The sequence below is a fragment of the Thamnophis sirtalis genome, unplaced genomic scaffold (assembly GCF_051295495.1).
Source record: "Thamnophis sirtalis isolate CommonGarterSnake01/CBP01778 unplaced genomic scaffold, rThaSir2_p1.2 scaffold_8, whole genome shotgun sequence".
NCBI classification, from domain to species: domain Eukaryota; kingdom Metazoa; phylum Chordata; class Lepidosauria; order Squamata; family Natricidae; genus Thamnophis; species Thamnophis sirtalis.
Genome location: NW_028261388.1, coordinates 18522301 through 18542382, shown reverse-complemented (window position 1 = coordinate 18542382; position 20082 = coordinate 18522301). Strand labels below are relative to the sequence as shown.

General features: G+C 39.6%; 1 protein-coding gene across 5 annotated transcripts in view; it reads right to left on the bottom strand.

Annotated features, from left to right (window-relative positions):
* ELMOD1 (ELMO domain containing 1) overlaps positions 1 to 20082 on the bottom strand; it is a 50651-nt gene that overhangs the window by 16404 nt on the left and 14165 nt on the right. For 3 of the 5 annotated variants that reach the window (XM_087721174.1, XM_087721178.1, XM_087721175.1), the window contains exons 2-6: positions 17431 to 17527; positions 5021 to 5166; positions 4252 to 4280; positions 3415 to 3512; positions 1032 to 1161 (exon numbers count right to left, since the gene is read on the bottom strand). In XM_087721174.1, the coding sequence (XP_087577300.1) occupies positions 1032 to 1161; positions 3415 to 3512; positions 4252 to 4280; positions 5021 to 5166; positions 17431 to 17447 (420 nt within the window). In that variant the 5' untranslated portion in view covers positions 17448 to 17527. Of the gene's footprint in view, positions 1 to 1031; positions 1162 to 3414; positions 3513 to 4251; positions 4281 to 5020; positions 5167 to 8701; positions 9270 to 17430; positions 17528 to 20082 lie in introns of those variants that run through there. The other 2 variants (XM_087721176.1, XM_087721177.1) reach the window with 2 other exon arrangements.

Below are 20082 nucleotides of genomic sequence, written 5' to 3'. Positions count from 1 at the left end.
AGGTGCGCAGATGTGCATGCCAGAAACCAGAAGCTCAGCTGCTCAACTGCTCTTCCGGTTTCCAGTGCTCCCCCCATCCCCACGCGCTCCTGTTTCGGCACTTGGTGCCGAAAAGGTTCGCCAACAGTGGTAAAGGGCTTTTCAGGTAATGATCAGCACTCTGGTGAGTAAGGCTAATGGCATTAGAGAAATGACTTTAATATTGGTGTTTTTGTGTGAAAGCAGACTTGATCCATACAAATAAGAGCAATTTAATATACAATACAATACAATAACAGAGTTGGAAGGGACCTTGGAGGTCTTCTAGTCCAACCCCCTGCCTAGGCAGGAAACCCTATACCATTTCAGACAAATAGCTATCCAACATCTTCTTAAAGACTTCCCAGTGTTGGGGCTTTCACAACTTCTGGAGGCAAGTTGTACCACTGATTAATTGTTCTAACTGTCAGGAAATTTCTCCTTCATTCTAAGTTGCTTCTCTCCTTGATTAGTTTCTACCCATTGCTTCTTGTTCTGCCCTCAGGTGCCTTGGAGAATAGTTTGACTCCCTCTTCTTTGTGGCAACCCCTGGGATATTGGAACACTGCTTTAAATTAAATTAATCTTTAATTTAAGAGGTAACTTTCTGGCAGCTGTGGCGTCTCTTTACTATAAAAAGTTGTGTTCTTCTGAGAGATTTTTAAATAAAGGAAGCCGTAATGAATGGAATGGAGTGGAGTGGAATAGAATAGAACAGTATAGAATAGAATGATTTATTGGCCATATTATGCTCTCAAAAGTCAGGTTTTCCCCATTTTATCCTTTATTTCCTTATTTCTCATAATCTTGGTTATACTAATTGTAATAATACCACATCATTTCCTGCAGTCTTTGGAAGCTAAATAAGCAAAATCTTCCCAGTCTGTTTAAAAGCTCTCCTATCCCTCAATGAGTTTAGGAAGAACTTTTTATCAATACTCTTGAGTGTGTAACTTTATTCAAGGCCTTCTTAAGAGATAAAGCTGGCTTGTAAGCATAGCTCCAGCGCATACCTTCAGAAGCATTTCTTCATGCTGACCCTCTTCAGAGTCATACGGCTCTCGACGCAGCTTTTCCACCTCTGCAATCAGATTTCTGTAGCCGACAATCTGCAAAAGGCAGGCCTGCAGAGATACACTTAGCCTAAATTGAAAAGATAAGGCGAAGAACACGGCACACTCAGTAATTCAGCTCTGTGAGATTTGTACTATTTTAGTATAGAATGGTGGCCTACTTCTTTTCTTTTTTCCCCCTGGATGATCAGCATTTTTTGAGACAATGTGTACTACTCAAGAATCTGACTTTCTTTGCATTCTGCCTGCTTATTTCAGCGGAAAAGAAACTTTCCGCGTGATTCTAAGGAACTTCTGGACATGCCATCTTTCAATTCATCTTTTCTGTTTTCCTTGACATTTTTCACAGCTACTGTATTTTTTGGTGTGTAAGACACACTCCCCCTCCTTAAAAGTGGGTGGAAACGTCTGTGTGTCTTATACAGCAAATGTTACTGAAGTCCTGCCCACCCGCTGGCCCACATACACCCTTAGATCTGCGTCCTGGAATACTGTCTGTCAGCTGTTCCAGGTTGCAGGTATCACCACTGCCCATCGCAGCCGTCACCATCCACTGCTGCCGCCGGGAACAGGCCAAAAATGGGAGGCTTGGAGGCCAAAAATGGAGGTGGCACGGAGGTGGTGATGAGCGGTGGCGATCCTGGCAGCCTGGAACAGCTGATAGGTGGTATTCTGGGAGGCCGATCCAATCGCCAATCAGCTGCTCATGCTGAACCAGGCTGAGCTGAAACTGATCAGGCTGTTTGCTATTTGCTGCAAGGAGGCAAATTGCTGGGAGGCAGAAGCAGATATTTTTTTTCTTGTTTTCCTCCCCCAAACCTAGGTGCATCTTATAGTCAAAAAATATGTGTAATTTGTATCCTTCTTGTTTAAGAGGTGGCTTAAAAGAAATATTTTTTTCTTCCTTTTGCTGGTGACAAAAAAATATATTTTGTCTGACTGAAATAAAAACTTATGGCATTGCTTCGCTTCTAAGGGAATAACTAAGAACTGAATGTGCACTCTAAGCATTATATATGAAATGATCATTCGATCGTAAAGTAAAGTGTGATGGTAAAAAATTGGTTCCAGATTAGCACTTGAAATTAAAGACAAGGAATACTTTGAGATATGAAATTTGCTTTATCTATAGTTAAATAACAGAAACAGAAGTTAGAACATTTAAAATTATAACCGAAGGATTAATTTTATCATGTTTATTATCAATATGATTTAGCATCAACAATTAAGTATTATTATGTTGAGAAAATATTGTTATTATATGATCAGGACTAATGAACATGATGATGATGACAATGACTATTGCTCAAACTAACTGTAACCAGACAACACACTGTTTATATAGACACTGAAATTGTTGCTCTTTCTTTAAAAATAATATTTGGGGAAAAAAAGAATTGGTTCTAGGGAAAGTTACAGCTGTGCCCGCTGTTGGGGCGCAATGACTAAAATGCAGTACTGCAGGGTACTTCTGCCGTCTGCCAGCTGTTCGCAGTTCGAGTCTCCACAGGCTCAAGGTTGACTCATCCTTCCAAGGTGGGTAAAATGAGGTCCCAGATTGTTGGGGGTAAGAGTCTGACTCTGTAAACTGCTTAGAGAGGGCTGTAAAGCACTGTAAAGTGGTATATAAGTTTAAGTGCTATTGCTATTGTTGTCCATTGACAACGTTAGTACAGAAATTATTTACCCAAGATTGTGGTACTGGAGCTCATGAGGGATCATATCAAAGAATTACAGGTAGACTACCTGCAATTTTTGTGACTTACAACCACAGTTGGGACCAGAAATCCATTTGCAAGTTGTTGCAGTTGTAAGTTGAAGCAACCATGTGACGGGACCCCATTTAGGACATTTTCCATGGTGTTCATTAAGCACTAATGTGGTCATTAAGTGAATCATCATTTGCTTAAGCAAATGATTGTTATGAAACCTTCCAAATGGGATTTTTTTTTTTTTTACAGAAACTGGCCAAACCAGCAGGATGCAGCAACCGATTGTAAAGGTAATTTGTTGCCAAACACCCAAAATGCAGTCACGGGACCATAACAGAGGGGAATGACATTTTACAGACCCCAGAAGGATGGAAGGCTGAGTCAACCTTGAGCCTGGTGAGATTCGAACTGCCAAATTGCAGGCAGCCGGCAATCAGCAGAAGTAGCCTGCAGTACTGCATTCTAACCACCGCGCCTCTTAATACCTGTATGCTTCACAAAATGCTTGTCCAAACCTGCACTGTATTGGGAAATGTGTGGAAAAATCAACTTTAAAAGAAATCAAAGAGCTGAAATATTCTCTCCCTCAATGCCCCTTATTTAAAACTTACTGTGGATTTACATCTGGGTTAATCTTTTTCAAGTCTATGATGGCATCTACCGTTTTTTCAATTGCATCTGGATGAACACTAATGGAATTTTGGAGCAACTGGAACAAAAGAATTTATCATATATCAGTTTTCCCATAGTAAGTGAAATGCACCAGAAATAAATGACCGAAACTACTATCGAACGTCATTAACAGGGATATGACCCTGATTTACTTAGGCTTGCATCATACCAAATCATGATTAACTCCACACTGAAATATTTGTAGGGCCTATTTGGGGGTGGGGAGAGGCAAGGAAAGTTTAAAAAAAAAATCAAGATGAGAACTGTATCACACAATCAAACTCCCCTGTCCTTTTGTAAGCCACGCTTCATGTTATAAAAAGGTGGACGCCATTGGTTTTTGTCCCCCTCATTCCTTAGACGTCCAATAAAGATATCACCTGTGTTTTTCTAACTGATTAACATTAAAACAGAATAGTAATGAAAGTCTTTAATGCACAAGGAACTTTCAAATTTCCATCTCATGAATATTTGACAGCTGTCAAAAGGATATGGGTAGAAAGACCGCTATTTGTTAAGGCAAATCAATGAGCATTGATATTAGCAGGCAATCGATTCCTGAACCTCTAAATATGTGAGGTAAATATCTCAAAGCTATTAAGATATAGAGGTGATATTTTATTTCCTTCCTTTTCACAATCTCGTGTTTTTCAGTTATTTGAAGGTTTCCCTTCAGTCTTGTTTGCGGCTCAGCTTGAATACTGCTTTTGTAATATAGATCACAGACTTAATATTGTTGCACTAAATGAACACGATACAAAGAGAATTTTACCCACCTTGTTTTTTGAATTCCTCAATGATGTCTCTGTTGGGGAAAATATTTTTAAAATGTTAAATTTTTATTACATTTTAGCATGTTTAACAACGTGGCCAATAAGAGTCTTTATTCAATGCCTTTAATTGTGATTAAGGAGGAAACTTTTTCTTAAATGAATACATCTAGAAGATAGCAGGATGAGGACGTCCAGGTGAGAAAAACATGCTTTGCAACAAAACGCAGATAGTCCTCAACTTATGACCACAACTGAGCCCAAAATTTATGTTGTTAAGTGGGTTTTGCCCCATTTTATGACCTTTCTTGCCACAGTTATTAAATGAAATATTGCAGTGAAGTGAATCTTCATTCCCTATTGATTTTGCTTGTCAGAATGTCACAAAAGCTGATCCCATGATCCCAGGACACTACAACCGTCATAAATATGAACCAGTTGCCAAGTTGCTGAATTTTGATCACGTGACCACAGGGATGCTGCAACAGTCGTAAGTATGAAAAACGGTCATAAGTTGCTTTCCCCCCCATGTTGTTGTAACTACTAATGGTCACTAAATGAACTGTTATAAGTTGAGGACTTCCTGTATTCTGAAACATTAGTTTTTATGATGATGTATGTATAATAAATCACTTTAAACTAGATTCATATATAATAAATCACTTTAGTCAAGGATTGAGGCAATTAATTAACTGTCAACCAAACAAACAAGTCAACCATTTTATGAGCATGATGAATGAAAATAAAGATTAACAGTTGCCCTAAAGGTGCTTACCAATTTTCAAGGTTCTTTCGGCTCCAGGCTTGATATTATAGCAGATCCTTTGCAGTTCACAGCGTCCGGTCAGTTTCCGCGCCACAAATTTCAGGCAGCGCCATAAGCATTTGCAATAGAAGTACAGGTATACCTGGACAAGCATTCTGTCAAAAGAATCCTCAAAATGAGAATATAGGAAAGTCTTTTTTTTTTTTTTTTTGATCAGCAGAATGATCCTTGGTTGGCAACAACATGTCTGAACTTCACTAAATTTAAGAACAATATTTTTTTTTTTAGGACATGGCTCTAATTAAGACTGTTAAAAAAAGTTTAGCACGGTAAACAAAGAAGCACGAACACAAAATAATCGTTCTTGAGAATTGCTAAGGGCTAAAGCAGTGTTTCTCAAACCGTGGCAACTTGAAGATGTCCGGACTTCAACTCCCAGAATTCCCCAGCCAGCGAATGCTGGCTGGGGAATTCTGGGAGTTGAAGTCCGGACATCTTCAAGTTGCCACGGTTGAGAAACACTGGGCTAAAGGGTATGAACAAGGTAATGGACACCAATGGCATGGCTTATCACACCCATGACTTAATTTCTGCAGCAATGCAATTGCTCTATATTCGGGATTGCGAACCTGTGGCACTCATGCCAGAGGTGGCAAGCAGAGCCCTCTGTGAGGACACGCACACTGCCGCCAGCTGCTTTCCGGCATGCTGACAACCCAAAGACCCGCTAGTTGGAGCGTGCATGTGCACTGGGCAGCTGGTCTCCGGGTTTCCGGCACTCCAGCGCGCACACGCACACATGAACAGGAGCTCTTGGTGCCGGAAAGATTCACCATCATTGCTCTATATTATGGAGGAAAATCCTCAGCACATTCTTTATATTTTAGAGCACAGTGGGCAACTCATGAGCCATATGCCCCCCTTTTTAAAAAAAACAACAATCCCTTTTTAAGAACTCTAAAAATAATATTTTTTGCTGAAATGAAGAGCAAAATAAGACTGTTAAATCTTCAGAAGGCGATGAATAAAACCAGCACGCTAAAAGCTTCTGCCAAAACTTCATCCTTATCTCCTCTGATTTTTTTTTCTCCATCAAGCACTCTTATAAAATCATAGAACTGGAAGGGACTTAAAAGGTCATCCAGTCCAACTTCTTGCAGACTGCAGAATTCTCTGACCTTGGAAACTTGTAAGTCTTGTGGCCCCTGACCTAGACTACAGAATGACACTACTTCCCAGCTATATTTGCATAGCATGTTTAATTTAACCACTGCCTTTCAAGCTAATTGTTCATATGGTACAATGAATTACATAGTTAGTGGGCTGTGCAAAACACAGGTAATTGATCTACATTTCCCTACCATGCACCCATATTGGATGTGTTCATACAATATACTAATTCAAAGAGCCCGTTTCTGCAGCCCGGCAACTGCGCCACGGCGTGCCAGAAACCAGGCCACGCAAACAAGCAAAGCCCCATTCGTGCATGTGCGGGATGCAGGCAGCATGTGAAACCACCCGCCCTTCAGTCCACGGAAATTCTCTCTCCATGTAACCAGTCCCTGACACCCAAAAGGTTTGGGGTGTGTGTGTGTGTGAAGTAATTATCAATGGTTTGCTTAACTACGGTATAGTGATTAAACCAGAATGAAAGGGGTTCATTAAGCTATAATTACACTATTTGGGTTTGTCAAAATCCTAAACCTCACAAGGGAGTTCAATTTTGGCTCAGTACACTGTATGGGCATTATGGTTTGATTGGGGAAAGGGAGCATTGTGCCTTAATTAAATGACACTTAGGGCATATGTGACCGGAGATGTATACAGTTAATGCTATTTTAAAAAATGCCGAGTACATAAACGATGGTTTCATACTGATTTTTTTTCCAAACTAACCATGGTTAAGACTAATAACTGTGGCTTCAGACACACAGTGCATGTAGCCAATCCTTATCCTCATGCTCCTTTTTGCCCTCTGTGTGCGCGCGCAATGTGTGAATTTAAGATTGGCCGTGGTTCATGGTTTGCAGGTTCAGATGAATTATCGTTTGACAAATGAACATAGTCATCCTCAAGATCTGGGCACCTGGAGATCTGTACATGCAGTTTCTCCATTTGTTAGATCTTTCACCGCATATTGTTTCCACATGCTGTCCTTCATAAGCACTAAGTGGCCTCTGTCATTTAAAGACCTTATGAAGCTAGCTTACACAGGAACTCCATGAACTTTAGAAAATAAGCTTGAGGCAAGGATCCGTCATGTTCTGTTACTGCACTGCATTTTGTACAATACGTATGAACTGCACAATCCTAAATACCTTTTCTCACAAGTCTCAGACTTCGTTTATACAACAGATTAGGTTAAAAATAGGGTTGGATCATTTCTGCGCATTGGATGAAGGCAGACAGGGTGGTTAATTTATGAATCAGTGTTTTGGGCATACAGACAATTAGCTAAATTCACTATTGTATGAACAATGTCCTACAGTATTTACTGAGGCTTAATCCCTGGTAAATACACAAAGGGTTGTAATCTACATAAATTAAAATAATGTGTACACTTTAAAAGGCATGCGCCAACAAGGAATTGGTTTATTCTTCTATCTACCTCCTCTTTTAGCAGAAAAATGTACGGTGCTTAGTTCTTAAGCATGTAATTCTCAGGGGACATATATGTTTTCCGCAATTACCAAGAACACATTCATGTGATAGAATTTATCTGTCTGCAGCTGGTTAAGAAACTTATGTGATCAGTGACGCTGTGTTTTTAAAAGAACCTGGTACAAGGATACCATATCCTGTAATTATTATTCTTCAAAATAAATATTCCACTGTATACCCAATCACACTTCCTAAGACCATTTTATTTCCAAGCTTAACACTTAACGGACTGGGCTTCTTGGCCTTAATCAAACTAAGCAGAATTAGTAGGAAAGACCACATCATAACACCAAACTTGATGGTGGAACATATACTATATTTTTCAGAGTATAAGACGCTCTGGAATATAAGACCTACTTTAGTTTTTGGGAGGAAAATAAGAAAAAAAATATTCTGTCTACCAGCACCATGGTATTCATCTGGCTAGCGTCCTGTCAGTGTATGAGAGAGTTGAGGGCTGTTTGGAAACAAACAGTATTTGCTGTGTGAGCAACAAGGAAGGAGACAGCAAGGAGCCAGGGCGTGGCTTGTTCTGTACTAAAGCTGAATGCTGTGCTGATATCTGAAACTAAAACTGAAAGTGAAACTTTCTGCTGAACAACTACATTGGAAAACCTTCTTTTGGTATTGTATATTTACTTAATGTGTTATATTATATATAAAGAGAAGTTATTGAATCCTGCTAAATCAGTTACTTGTGTGTGCTTTCTGAATGTGATTGCTGCTGCAAATTCTTGACACATCCTTGCAGCAAATAACAAACAGCCAGGTCAGCTTCAGCACACTGCAGCCTGATTCAGCATGAGCAGCTGATTGGTGGGTGGATCAGCCTTCCAGAATACCCCCAATCAGCTGTTCCAGGCTACATTCGATGTATAAGACGCACCCAAATTTTCACCCACTTTTAGGGGGGGAAGTGCCCCTTATACTCTGAAAAATACGGTAACTATATTACAGTGGGGTACTAGAAAGGAAATGCTATGTCTTAGAAAGGTTAACTACAGGAAGTGAACATTTATTTGATGGTACCTTTAAATGATACACTACTCCTCCATCTTAAACTTATGATCTTGGAGATCTTCTGTAGGAGCAAAATGGCATTGACTTAAGTACAGTTAAAGCTGTTATCATTTCAATGGTTTATTTATATACAGTATAAATTCTTGCTTGTAGAAATCCTGCAATAAAAGCACACTATGAAATGGATTAGGTTTTTAAGATGGTCTGACTTTCCTAATTTTACCAAGATCACAAGATAATGCTCCTCTCTTTAAAACAAAACAAAACAGGAGTACAATTTTAATGCCAAATAATTATTTTCAGAAAGGGACTCTTACACCATATGTGCAGGGGTGAAATGCTACCAGTTTGGACCGTTAGTAAAAATGCTACGGGTTTGCCCGAACTGATAGTAAAAAAAAATGCTACCAGTTCAGGCGAACTGGTATTTCTGACAATCAGCTGTGACACACGATTTATATTAGCTAGAATCATCGGAATTCCTGCTTTCTAGTTAATCTAAATCGAGTGGCACAGCTGATCATCGGAAGTACCGCAGGACACCCCCCCACACACACTGTTCTACTTACCTTTGCAGGCGCGCTTCGTAACAGGCTCTGACCACCCACCCAGATATCGTCACGTCATTTTTGACGCGATGCCCATGTGTGGAAGGTCCTGTGCATGCACAGAGGTGGTAGCAAAGGTAAGTTGATTGAACCCCTGCATATGTGTATTTTCGATTTAAATTTTTAGCTGTGTCTGACTCTTGGCGATTTTATAGGCAAATGCTCTCCATATTACCCTGTCATGCACAGATTCTTTCAATAGCTGGATGTTCACATTTGTATCATATTTGATGTTATCAAGCCAGCATGTTATTTGATTGCCACTTTTTCTTGTTCTGCTAGCCATTCCTGGCATCCAGGGGTGAAATCAAGCAGGTTCTGAAGAACTAGTAGCGGAAATTTTGAGTAATCTGGAGAACCGGCAAATGCCACCTCTGGCTGGCCCCCGCCCCATTCTATTCTCTGCCTCCCGAGTCCCAGCTGATCTGGAGGGAATGAGGATTTTGCAGTAACCTTCCCCTGGAGTGGGGAGGGAATGGAGATTTTGCAGTATCCTTTCCCTGCCACGCGCACCAATCCACGCCCACCAATCCACACCCACAGAACCGGTAGTAAAAAAATTAGAATTTTACCACTGCTGGCATCATTGTCTTCTCCATTGAATGTGAATGCAAGACATGACCAAAGATGGGGAGAGAGCTGTAACAAGCCTAATTTTATCTCTTCTATTAACTACATTTGAATCAGTAAGAATGATCAGGATTTCCCCCCCATCAATATTGATTTCTTTTTGCCTGGATGCTGTTCCCTAGGAAAATGATAGTTCTCCCTTTTTTTCTTATTGAAGCAAATCCTAGAGGACAACTTAGGACTTAAATATGAGCCAGCAGTGTGCAGCAGCTGCCAAAAAAGCCAACACAGTTCTAGGCTGCATAAACAGAGGGATAGAATCAAGATCAGGTGAAGTGTTAATACCACTTTATAATGCCTTGGTAAGGCCACACTTGGAATACTGCATTCAGTTTTGGTCGCCACGATGTAGAAAAGATGTGGAGACTCTAGAAAGAGTGCAGAGAAGAGCAACAAAGATGATTAGGGGACTGCAGACTAAAACATATGAGGAATGGTTGCAGGAACTGGGTATGTCTAGTTTAATAGAAAGAAGGGCTAGGGGAGACATGATAGCAGTGTTCCAATATTTCAGAGGTTGACACAAAGAAAAGGGAGTCAAACTATTCTCCAAAGCACCCAAGGGTAAAACAAGAAGCAATGGGTGAAAACTAATTAAGGAGAGAAGCAACTTAGAATGAGGAGAAATTTCCTGACAGTTAGAATAATTAATCAGTGGAACAGCTTGCCTCCAGAAGTTGTGAATGCCCCAACACTGGAAATCTTTAAGAAGATGTTGGATAGCCATTTGTCTGAAATGGTATAGGGTTTCCTGCCTAGGCAGAGGTTTGGACTAGAAGACCTCCAAGGTCCCTTCCAAATCTGCTATTGTATTGTATGGTAAATAAACCTTCAGCCTTACTATTTGATGAACTTTTTGTGCTGTTAGGAGCACGGTGGTTGTTTCTTTGCAACCCACTTATGTTAAAAATGGATTTTACTAAGTATAGATGTAGTTGTGTTGCAGAGTGGTGCAGTAGCCTAGTGGTGGAGCTCTCACCTCACAATCAGAAGGCTGTGAGTTCGAGCCTAGGTAGCGGCAGATATTTCTCTCACTGGGCACAATCAGCTGCGAACTCTGCATTGGTGACTGAAAGGGCATCCGGCCAGTAAACATTCAGCTCCATTCAGCTGCCCCGACTCCACCCCGATGCAAGGGATTACAGGGTCATTAAAAGATTAAAAAATATAGTCATATTACAAATAAAGTAATTGTCTCCAGCAGTATCTTAATTTATTAAGGCCCTGAAAAACATTCTCAGAATATGTAAATGGTGAACATGGAAGCATCATGATGCTTCGGAAATGGATCCATTTGTCTCAGAGAGATCTCTAGGATACAAGCTTGTCTCTGAGGAATTTTTACCTTTTGTGTATCTATTATGATGTTATTCTGATTGATCCCGATAAAAATATTATCCAGCAATAGATTCTGGATTTTTTCCACCTTCCCTATTTAATTTACATGAAGTCTACCTATAGAAAGAAGCATCTGCTTAGTGTTTAAAGCTCTGAATTGAACGAAGGCATCTGTTATCTCATTACACCAAGGATGGGTAACTGTGGGAATTTTACAACCAGATGGCTCAGGAATTCTGGGAGTTGAAGTCCACAGGTCATAAAGTTGCTATAGTAGCCCACCTCTGCCTTACAACCAGCCTTATGGAATACTAACAATAGTTGTTTTTCCACAGTCACCAAAATGCATCATATAAATGCAAGCTTATTGCCCGCTAATAGAACCACACGTGGGCAGAGACTAGAAACAAATGAAGCTACCAAGTAAGAGATAATGTGCCTGAACATATGTTCAAGCTTGGAGTACATATTTTATAATACTTAACTGACACATAAGCTCAGAAAAAATATATTAACTTGGATCAATTTAAAGGAAACGGCCACCTTCCTCTGTCTTTCACTAAGGCTATTTTCGTTTTCCTTGAATTTTCCCCAATAACAGCTAGATTTTTTCAGATTGAAACAAGACTGGTTTTTCATTTTATCCATCTGTTTAAATAAAAAAGCACCATGGCAACCAAAATTATTACCATAATAAAGCGTTAAAAAAACCCACTGCAGACTCTGCAGATTGGTCTCACGATTCAGCAACAATTTATTTCTCTAGAATGTGAGTGGAATAAATATCACCAACTACAGGCACTTGCAGCCCCTTGTAAGGAAGGTATAAAATAAGTATACATAAATATAGTAAACAATGGGTTCTATGGATTCTAAGCATAGGCAATCACGAAAGAAAGCACATTTAACAAAAGCAACCGGTTAACTTGGAATGTATTAATTCCACCTATCAATTGTGTGATCAGCTTAAGTGTCACAAATTTCCCATCTAAAATATGAATAGAGTTGACTGATAGAATGGATAGTTGTTTTCCAGTTTTCTCCAGGCATATGAATTAAACTAATCTGTGTCTATATCCTCATAAATCTATGTGTTACCACTCCATCAAAATGGATGTTTTAGGAAACATTTGCTTCTCACCATAACCTAAAAGTGCTTATTTAATTATTGGGCTTCACCTCTAGACATATCCATAGCATTTCAACTATCATTCCCTTTTAAAATGCTTCATTAGCTAGAATCTGGTTCCCCCCCCCCATGTTTCTTACAACAACAAAAGCTCAATTCTCTCCAGAGTAGTCTCTAAAGAACAAATACAACTCCTACACAGTCTTAAGACTAAATTCTATTTAAAGCTTTTTGGCACCTGATTATGAGGTAAAGTAAAACTACTGGCTCCTGTATTTTGATTTCCTTCCCTTTTTAGGCAGTTCTGTTCTTCTCTGGCTGCTTTTTAAAAATAAATTAAGAGGCCTGATAGAATAGCTCTGATTTGTAGCTAAATAGCTCTTTAGTTGGCAACAGGACCATGGAGAGTACCAGGGAGACTGATCTGCAAAGATTAACTCGCCGGGTCTGTTTTGCAAGCAACTCTTAAGAGTTGTTGTTAACACTCTAGAGACAAGGGAAGTATTTTCTTCTGATGATAGATTGGGGTGACCAACTCAAATAGCCACCTCATGCCTTAGGATATATAGCAAATGTATAGCCTTCATTTCCAGCAGTTGGCCATTCTCATATATATCACATCCAGGATTTATTTCCCTTGCATGGCTTGGATTTTGCTAAAAAATACTGAGTTTTCATGAACTTTTGGTATCAATAGCAATGGAGTTGGTAGTATAATAAGGAGAAAGAGCTTGATTCTAACATCAGCACACTGCAGATTCAGGAGCCAGGGTTCTTATGCGCAGTTCTTACACTACTAATGCTAATGCTAACTCAATGGGGGAGGAAAATATTCCCCATCCAAGTTCACCAAAAAAAACCTCCCATTCCAGAATAAAGAATAATTGCAACCCTGTTGACATGTAAAACAGAATTCTCACTATGCTGAATCCTCTCCACACCAACTGTGACCTGCAGAAGGTGGTGTGGCTCTGAGGCACCAAAAGATTTTTATCCCAACACAGCTTACTACTTTGCTTTTATCATTTAGGTCACAGCATCAAAGGAGAAGATTATGTATGAGCAGATCATTTCAACATGCCAGTACAAAATATTCTTGCTTTGAGACACCTGGGAAGAATGCAGCACAGAGGGGAATGTTCAAAAAAGGGACATTATATAAGTTATTATTATAGGAATAATTCATACGGACCTTATTTACAGTAATGTCTATGCAAGCCATCCTCAATTTACCAACACTTTATATCTATTGCTTAGCAGGTGGTTATTAAGTGAGATTTTTTTTTTTGCCATAATCATTACATGAATTATCAGAGTTGTTAACTAAATGTCACTAAGGGAATCTGACTTCCACTATTGAGTTTGCTTGTTAAAAGTCACCTGGAAAGGTTCCAAATAGAGATATAGGATCCTGGGATCCTATAACTATCATAAATATATCCTGGTGGCCAAGTGCCCAAATTTTAATCATTTGACTGTGGGGACATGGCAGTATGAGGACTGGTCATAAGTCACTTTATGGGTGAGATGGGCAGCATATAGATTTAATAAAGAAATATTTTCACAAATGAAAGCAAATAAATAGTTTTTTCAGTACCATCGTCACTTTGAAGAGTAACTAAATGAATAATAAGATGAGTATATTAAAGGTTCCCTCGCATATATGTGCTAGTCGTTCCTAACTCTAGGGGGCAGTGCTCATCTCCGTTTCAAAGCTGAAGAGCCAGCACTGTCCAAAGACATCTCCATGATCATGCGGCCAGCATGACTAAATGCCGAAGGCGCATGGAACACTGTTACCTTCCCACCAAAGGTGTTTCCAATATTTTCTACTTGCATTTTTACATGCTTTTCAACTACTAGGTTGGCAGAAGCTGGGACAAGTAATGGGAGCTCACTCCGTTACGTGGCTCAAGAGATTCAAACTGATGACCTGCTGACTTTTCTGATGGACAAGCTCAGTGTCTTAACCACTGAGCCACCACGTTCCCATTTGAGTATATTAGAGGTGGTTAAAAGACCACTGAACTGACATTGGGAGACTGACAATAATTTTGTCCTTTTTAGCAATAGCAATGCAAGTTCTTGCTGAAATGAAGGTCAGAGTTACCAGAAATGGGCTTGTTTTAAAAAGCAACAAGAACAACCTCTGAGTTACGGCACAAAATATAAATTCCTCAGCTCTAAAATGTCCAGTAATAACAATATGTCTTTTCTATCTTGCCCTGGTCACTGAGTTTTTGCATTCTAGCAAGAATAACCTCAACAACCCAAATTACATCTGATGCTCGTATTCTTCCCAGCAATTTGAATAGTATCTTTCCTCCAGCTTTATCAAATTTACAATAGCACCAAAAAGACCCATAAAAAAAACAAAAAGAAAACCCTACTTCACCAGAAGCATAAAGTGAGATTCAAGCTCAAAAAAATTGTATCACAGTATTTTCATTAGTCTAAGAAGTGCAAGCTGCTTCTTTTTTACCTTTCTTTCCTTTTTTCGAGCTTGAACAGTATTTTGTTATTAATATTGCTTTTCCAAATATTCATGCTTTAAAGGTAAAGGTTCTCCTCGCACATATGTGCTAGTTGTTCCTGACTCTAGGGGGCGGTGCTCATCTCTGTTTCAAAGCCGAAGAGCCAGCGCTATCTGAAGACGTCTCCGTGGTCATGTGGCTGGCATGACTAAATGCCGAAGGTGCGTGAAACGCTGTTACCTTCCCACCAAAGGTGGTTCCTATTTTTCTACTTGCATTTTTACATGCTTTTAAACTAGGTTGGCAGAAGTTGGGACAGGTAATGGGAGCTCATTCCGTTACGCAGCACTAGGGATTCGAACCACTAAACTGCCGACCTTTCTGATCAACAAGCTCAGCGTCTTAGCCACTATGTCCCATATGACATTCTTTAGGAATGTCTTAAACTGAGAAATTACATCCTAGGAATTCTGCAAGTCCACAAACATAGCAAATTACTGTAAACGGAGTGGTTATTTTCAATTAACATCTTAAATCAGTGATATGTGCAAATTGTTTATATACAAGAGAGACAGAAAAAGATTTTACTGTCATCAATGACCAGCATTATTTTTAAAGACAACTCAAGCTTCAGAATTATACAATCCAACAGGTGCAGAGACACAAAACTTTCAGAAAAATTGAATTGTGACACCTAAATATTTCAATTACTTTATTCCTACATAATGGTACACATCTTTTTCCATTGTTTTTTGTTGCTTTCATAATTGTATATTATAATACAATGCAATTTGTATAGTGCAACTTTAATTGTAAACTGCTTGGACGTGTGCCTTTATGGGAAATGGTATAAAATATACCATGCCTTAAAAAAAATAAAACTAGAGAAATCTTGGAGATTTGGAAATCATATAATCAACATGCTAATATCACACAATCACATTTTGCTGCATGCAAAATTTTAAGTAAAAGATACTTGAAATTTCCAGAAATTTTGCCTAAGGAGTAAGACACAATCAGTGCCTTAATTTGATATATTTGCTTTTAATAACTGATTAGAGTTTAAAGTAAACAGTAAATTTAGAAATAAGAGCAATGCTTCTTGAGTTAATCATGATGTCAATCTAATGCTATCTCTGAAGACAGTCATAACTACTAAATCTATGAACATTTTCATTACTTCTAGCAGCATTAAGTAATTTCTCCCCTTCTGGTTCAGTCTTAAACTCTTCCCGAGCCCCTCAATCTTTGTTTCTCAATGTTCAAGTTATTAAACCTCAAGGCTGCAAAGTTCTTATTGAAAAAAAATAACCAATGCTTATAAGGAACTAGCTGAAAATCCGGCGTTGCCTGGGTATTTATTTGGATTGGATTTTCCCCCTTATCAGAGGGAGCCCCCTTGTAGAGTACTATGAAGCAGTTACCATAGCAACTCCACTGCGCTGTACAGTAGAAGGCATTTTATGGCAGTACAGTAGAAGCCATTTTAAGGCACAACAGACTGTATCTTAACAACACACAATGTGTTAGGGATTAGGGTTAGGTTTATCCACACAGTAGATAATGAAACATAGCCAAGCTCATATAGCAGTTAAAATCCCCATTCAGTCATTGGATGACTGCAATTCTCAAGAGAGAATTGTTTTGAGAATAAAATCAGCAAGTACAGGTAGTCCTTGCCTTATGACCGCAATTGGAAACAGAATTTCCATTGCTAAGCAAGGCAATTGTTAAGTGAGTCTTACAACCTTTGTTTTGCCATAGTAGTTTAGCGAATCACTGCTGCTGCTTTGTGAAACACATGGTTATTAAGTGAATCCGACACCCTCACTGACTTTGCTTGTTGGAAGACGGATGGGAAGGTCACAAATGGTGATCACATGACTCTGGGATGTGGCAACCTTCGTAAATATACGGTGGTTGCCAGTGGGGCATTCAGTGGCGACCTGCAGGTGGGCCTATGAGCCCACCCCATTCCAGTGTTATGCGGTCCTATTTAGCCACATTTTCTAAGCCACATGCATGTGTGCAAGCTGCGCGCATGAGTGTGGAAGGCCGCATGCATGTGCAGAAAGTGCACGTGAGCAAAGCAAGTGTGCGTGCGTGTGTACACTCATATTTTCGGTGTACAGCAAACCAGTGGTAAAATTATGTGAAACCCACCTCTGGTGGTTGCCAAGCACCCAAATTTTCATTATGTGATTGTGCCAATGCTGTGATAGTTATAAGTATGAGGATCAGTCATAAGTCACTTTCTCAGTGCTGTTGTAACTTTTAATGGTCACTAAATGAATCTTTGCAATTGAAGACGACCTGTACTGTATGTTGCCTTACACGCTTCACAGAAATGTTGGATGAAAATATAACGAGTACATAAATGAACAAGTAATGAATAAACTAGGGTTGATTATGTAATTTGCTCAACAGCAAACAATTATATAATCCAGCTTTTCTTGAGCAAACTGATTTCCTTGATGGAATATTTTAGAGCAGTCTCAAACCCATCTCAGCTGGAACTTGTCTTAATCAAGGGCTTTCTATTAAACAAAGGAAAGTTACCTGAGGAAGTGCTTCATGATGGCGATTTTATTTGTCAGTTATAGCAATGATCTTCAGTTAGGGCTCAGGCAAGCAGCTTCTCCAGAAGTAATTGATGCTGTGAAGAGAAAGTGAACATATTTGATCAGCGAAAAATAAACAGTGTTCAAGTACAGCTGAATTTTCTTTTCAAACATCATCCTACTACTGAAGATCAAAATGTTTTTTACAGAAAATATTTACCTAGAAATTGAGGTACACTACATTAAATGAAGTTCAGTGTCAGATACACGAAGAACCTAACAATTTTGGGTGGCCTTTGAGTCAACTTTGACTCCTGGCAAATAACTGCCCACATAAGTCCCTGAAGTTTTTTCGGCAAGATTTTTGGAAGTGGTTTGCCACTGCCTTCTTCCTAGAGCTGAGAGAGAGTAACTTGTCCAAGGATACTCAGGTGGCTTTGTACCTAAGGCGGGACTAAATCAGAAGTGGTATTCATCCAGTTCTGACTGGTTCTGGAGAACCAGTAGTGGAAAGTCTGAGTAGTTTGGAGAACCAGCAAATAGGCTGGCCCCGCCCCTGCTGCCTCCCCGTCAATCTTCTTTTGTTGCCCTGAACAGGAGAACGGAGCTGGAAAGCAGGTTAGTGGGGTGGGGAGGGAATGGGGATTTTGCAGTTACCTTCCCCCAGGAGTGGAGAGGTAATGGGGATTTTGCAGTATCCTTCCTCTGCCACGCCCACAAAGCCACACCACACCCACAAAGCCACACCTACAATACAATACAATAGCAGAGTTAGAAGGGATCTTGGAGGTCTTCCTGTCCAACCCGCTGCCTAGGCAGGAAGCCCTATACCATTTTAGACAAATGGCTATCCAACATCCAACATCAGAACCATTAGTAAAACAATTTGAATCCTACCACTAGTCTAAATCTGAGAGTCTCAGCCAATCTCATTGTACATATGTTGTGCATTGACAATAAAGGTTTGAATTTGAATTTTTTGAAAGTCTCCTGGTTTCTAGCCTGTTCCCAGAATCTTTCACTACTGGCTGGACTGATTTACACCATCAGGAGTAGCTGGCGACACATTATTAACCCCTAATGATAAATAGCTGTCAGCTAGGATAACTAAGTGGAAGCTCCCTAATTTGATCCAGTCCACTTCATGAAAAAGAAATAATGGAAGTTCCTCAATTTTAAGTGCAACTTGTGAACTTTCTTCCTAGAAACATTTAGCTAATCTAGCCCGAAACATAATTACTGTTATATGACCTTACTATTAATCTCACTATTGTTGCTCTTCCCAATGACTTAGTGTCCTTCAGATATTATAATGACGAGAACTGGATCTAATATTCTAGATTCAACTCTGAGCAGTGTAACATAGAAAGCATTATCATTTCCCACAATCTTAACACTACATTTCTGTTGATGCTGCATCAACAGAAAAAAATACATGCAAAATTGCATTAGCAGTTGCTATTGCTGTCTTATGGTTAATCCCTGGCCCACCATCACTAGAACCATGATGGCGAACCTACGGTACTTGTGCCACAGGTGACATGTGGAGCAGTTTGTTAGGCACGCGAGGTGTTGCCCTGTCAGCTCCAGCAGGCATGTATGTGTTGTCCACCTGACTTTGGCCTTCTTTTTCACCCTCCCCCTGCTTTTGGCACACGAGGGGGAAAAGGTTAGCCTTCACTGCACTAGAGCCTTCTCACAATTGCTCTTGAGCCAAGTACCTATTAGAGCTGCGCAGTACTTCAGGCTAATTCCGCTGACTGCCAGAAGTTCAATCCTGACCGACTCAAGGTTGATTCTATTCTTCTGAGGTTGGTAAAATGCGGACTCAGATTGTTTTTTTTTTAAATATATATTTTTATTTTCAAAACAAACATACAAATCCGCCGTCTTTACATACTGTAGAACAGTGTTTTTCAACCACTGTGCCGTGGCACACTAGTGTGCCGTGACATAGTGTAAGGTGTGCCGTGGGAAAAACACCCGCCTATAGTCAATATAGGCACAGAGTTAAAATTTTTTAACATTTTCTAATGGTGGTGTGCCTTGTGATTTTTTTCATGAAAAAAGCGTGCCTTTGCACAAAAAAGGTTGAAAAACACTGCTGTAGAAAGTGCATCAGTTGGTTACAAAAGGCTTTTGTGCATCTCTTCCACCATTATCAAATATAATTCATATTAACTCTAGTATCTTAACTCAGATATTTATTATATTACCATCATCATATCTCCATTTTTATTTGACTGTGATTATTTAGCAATAGCAATAACAGTTAGACTTATATACCGCTTCATAGGGCTTTCAGCCCCCTCTAAGCAGTTTACAGAGTCAGCATATTGCCCCCAACAACAATCCGGCTCCTCATTTTACCCACCTCGGAAGGATAGAAGGCTGAGTCAACCCTGAGCCGGTGAGATTTGAACAGCCGAACTGCAGTCAGCTGAAGTAGCCTGCAGTGCTGCATTTAACCACTGCGCCACCTCGGCTCTTATACTTATATTTAAGGACGTTATATTTAAACGTCCTTCATCATAAAATATACCAAGATTTAATACATAACCACATACTGGCATTTCATTTACTTATTTATAAACTCCTCCATTAACATTAAATCCTCATATCCTATTCTAGCTAAACATCCATAATATTT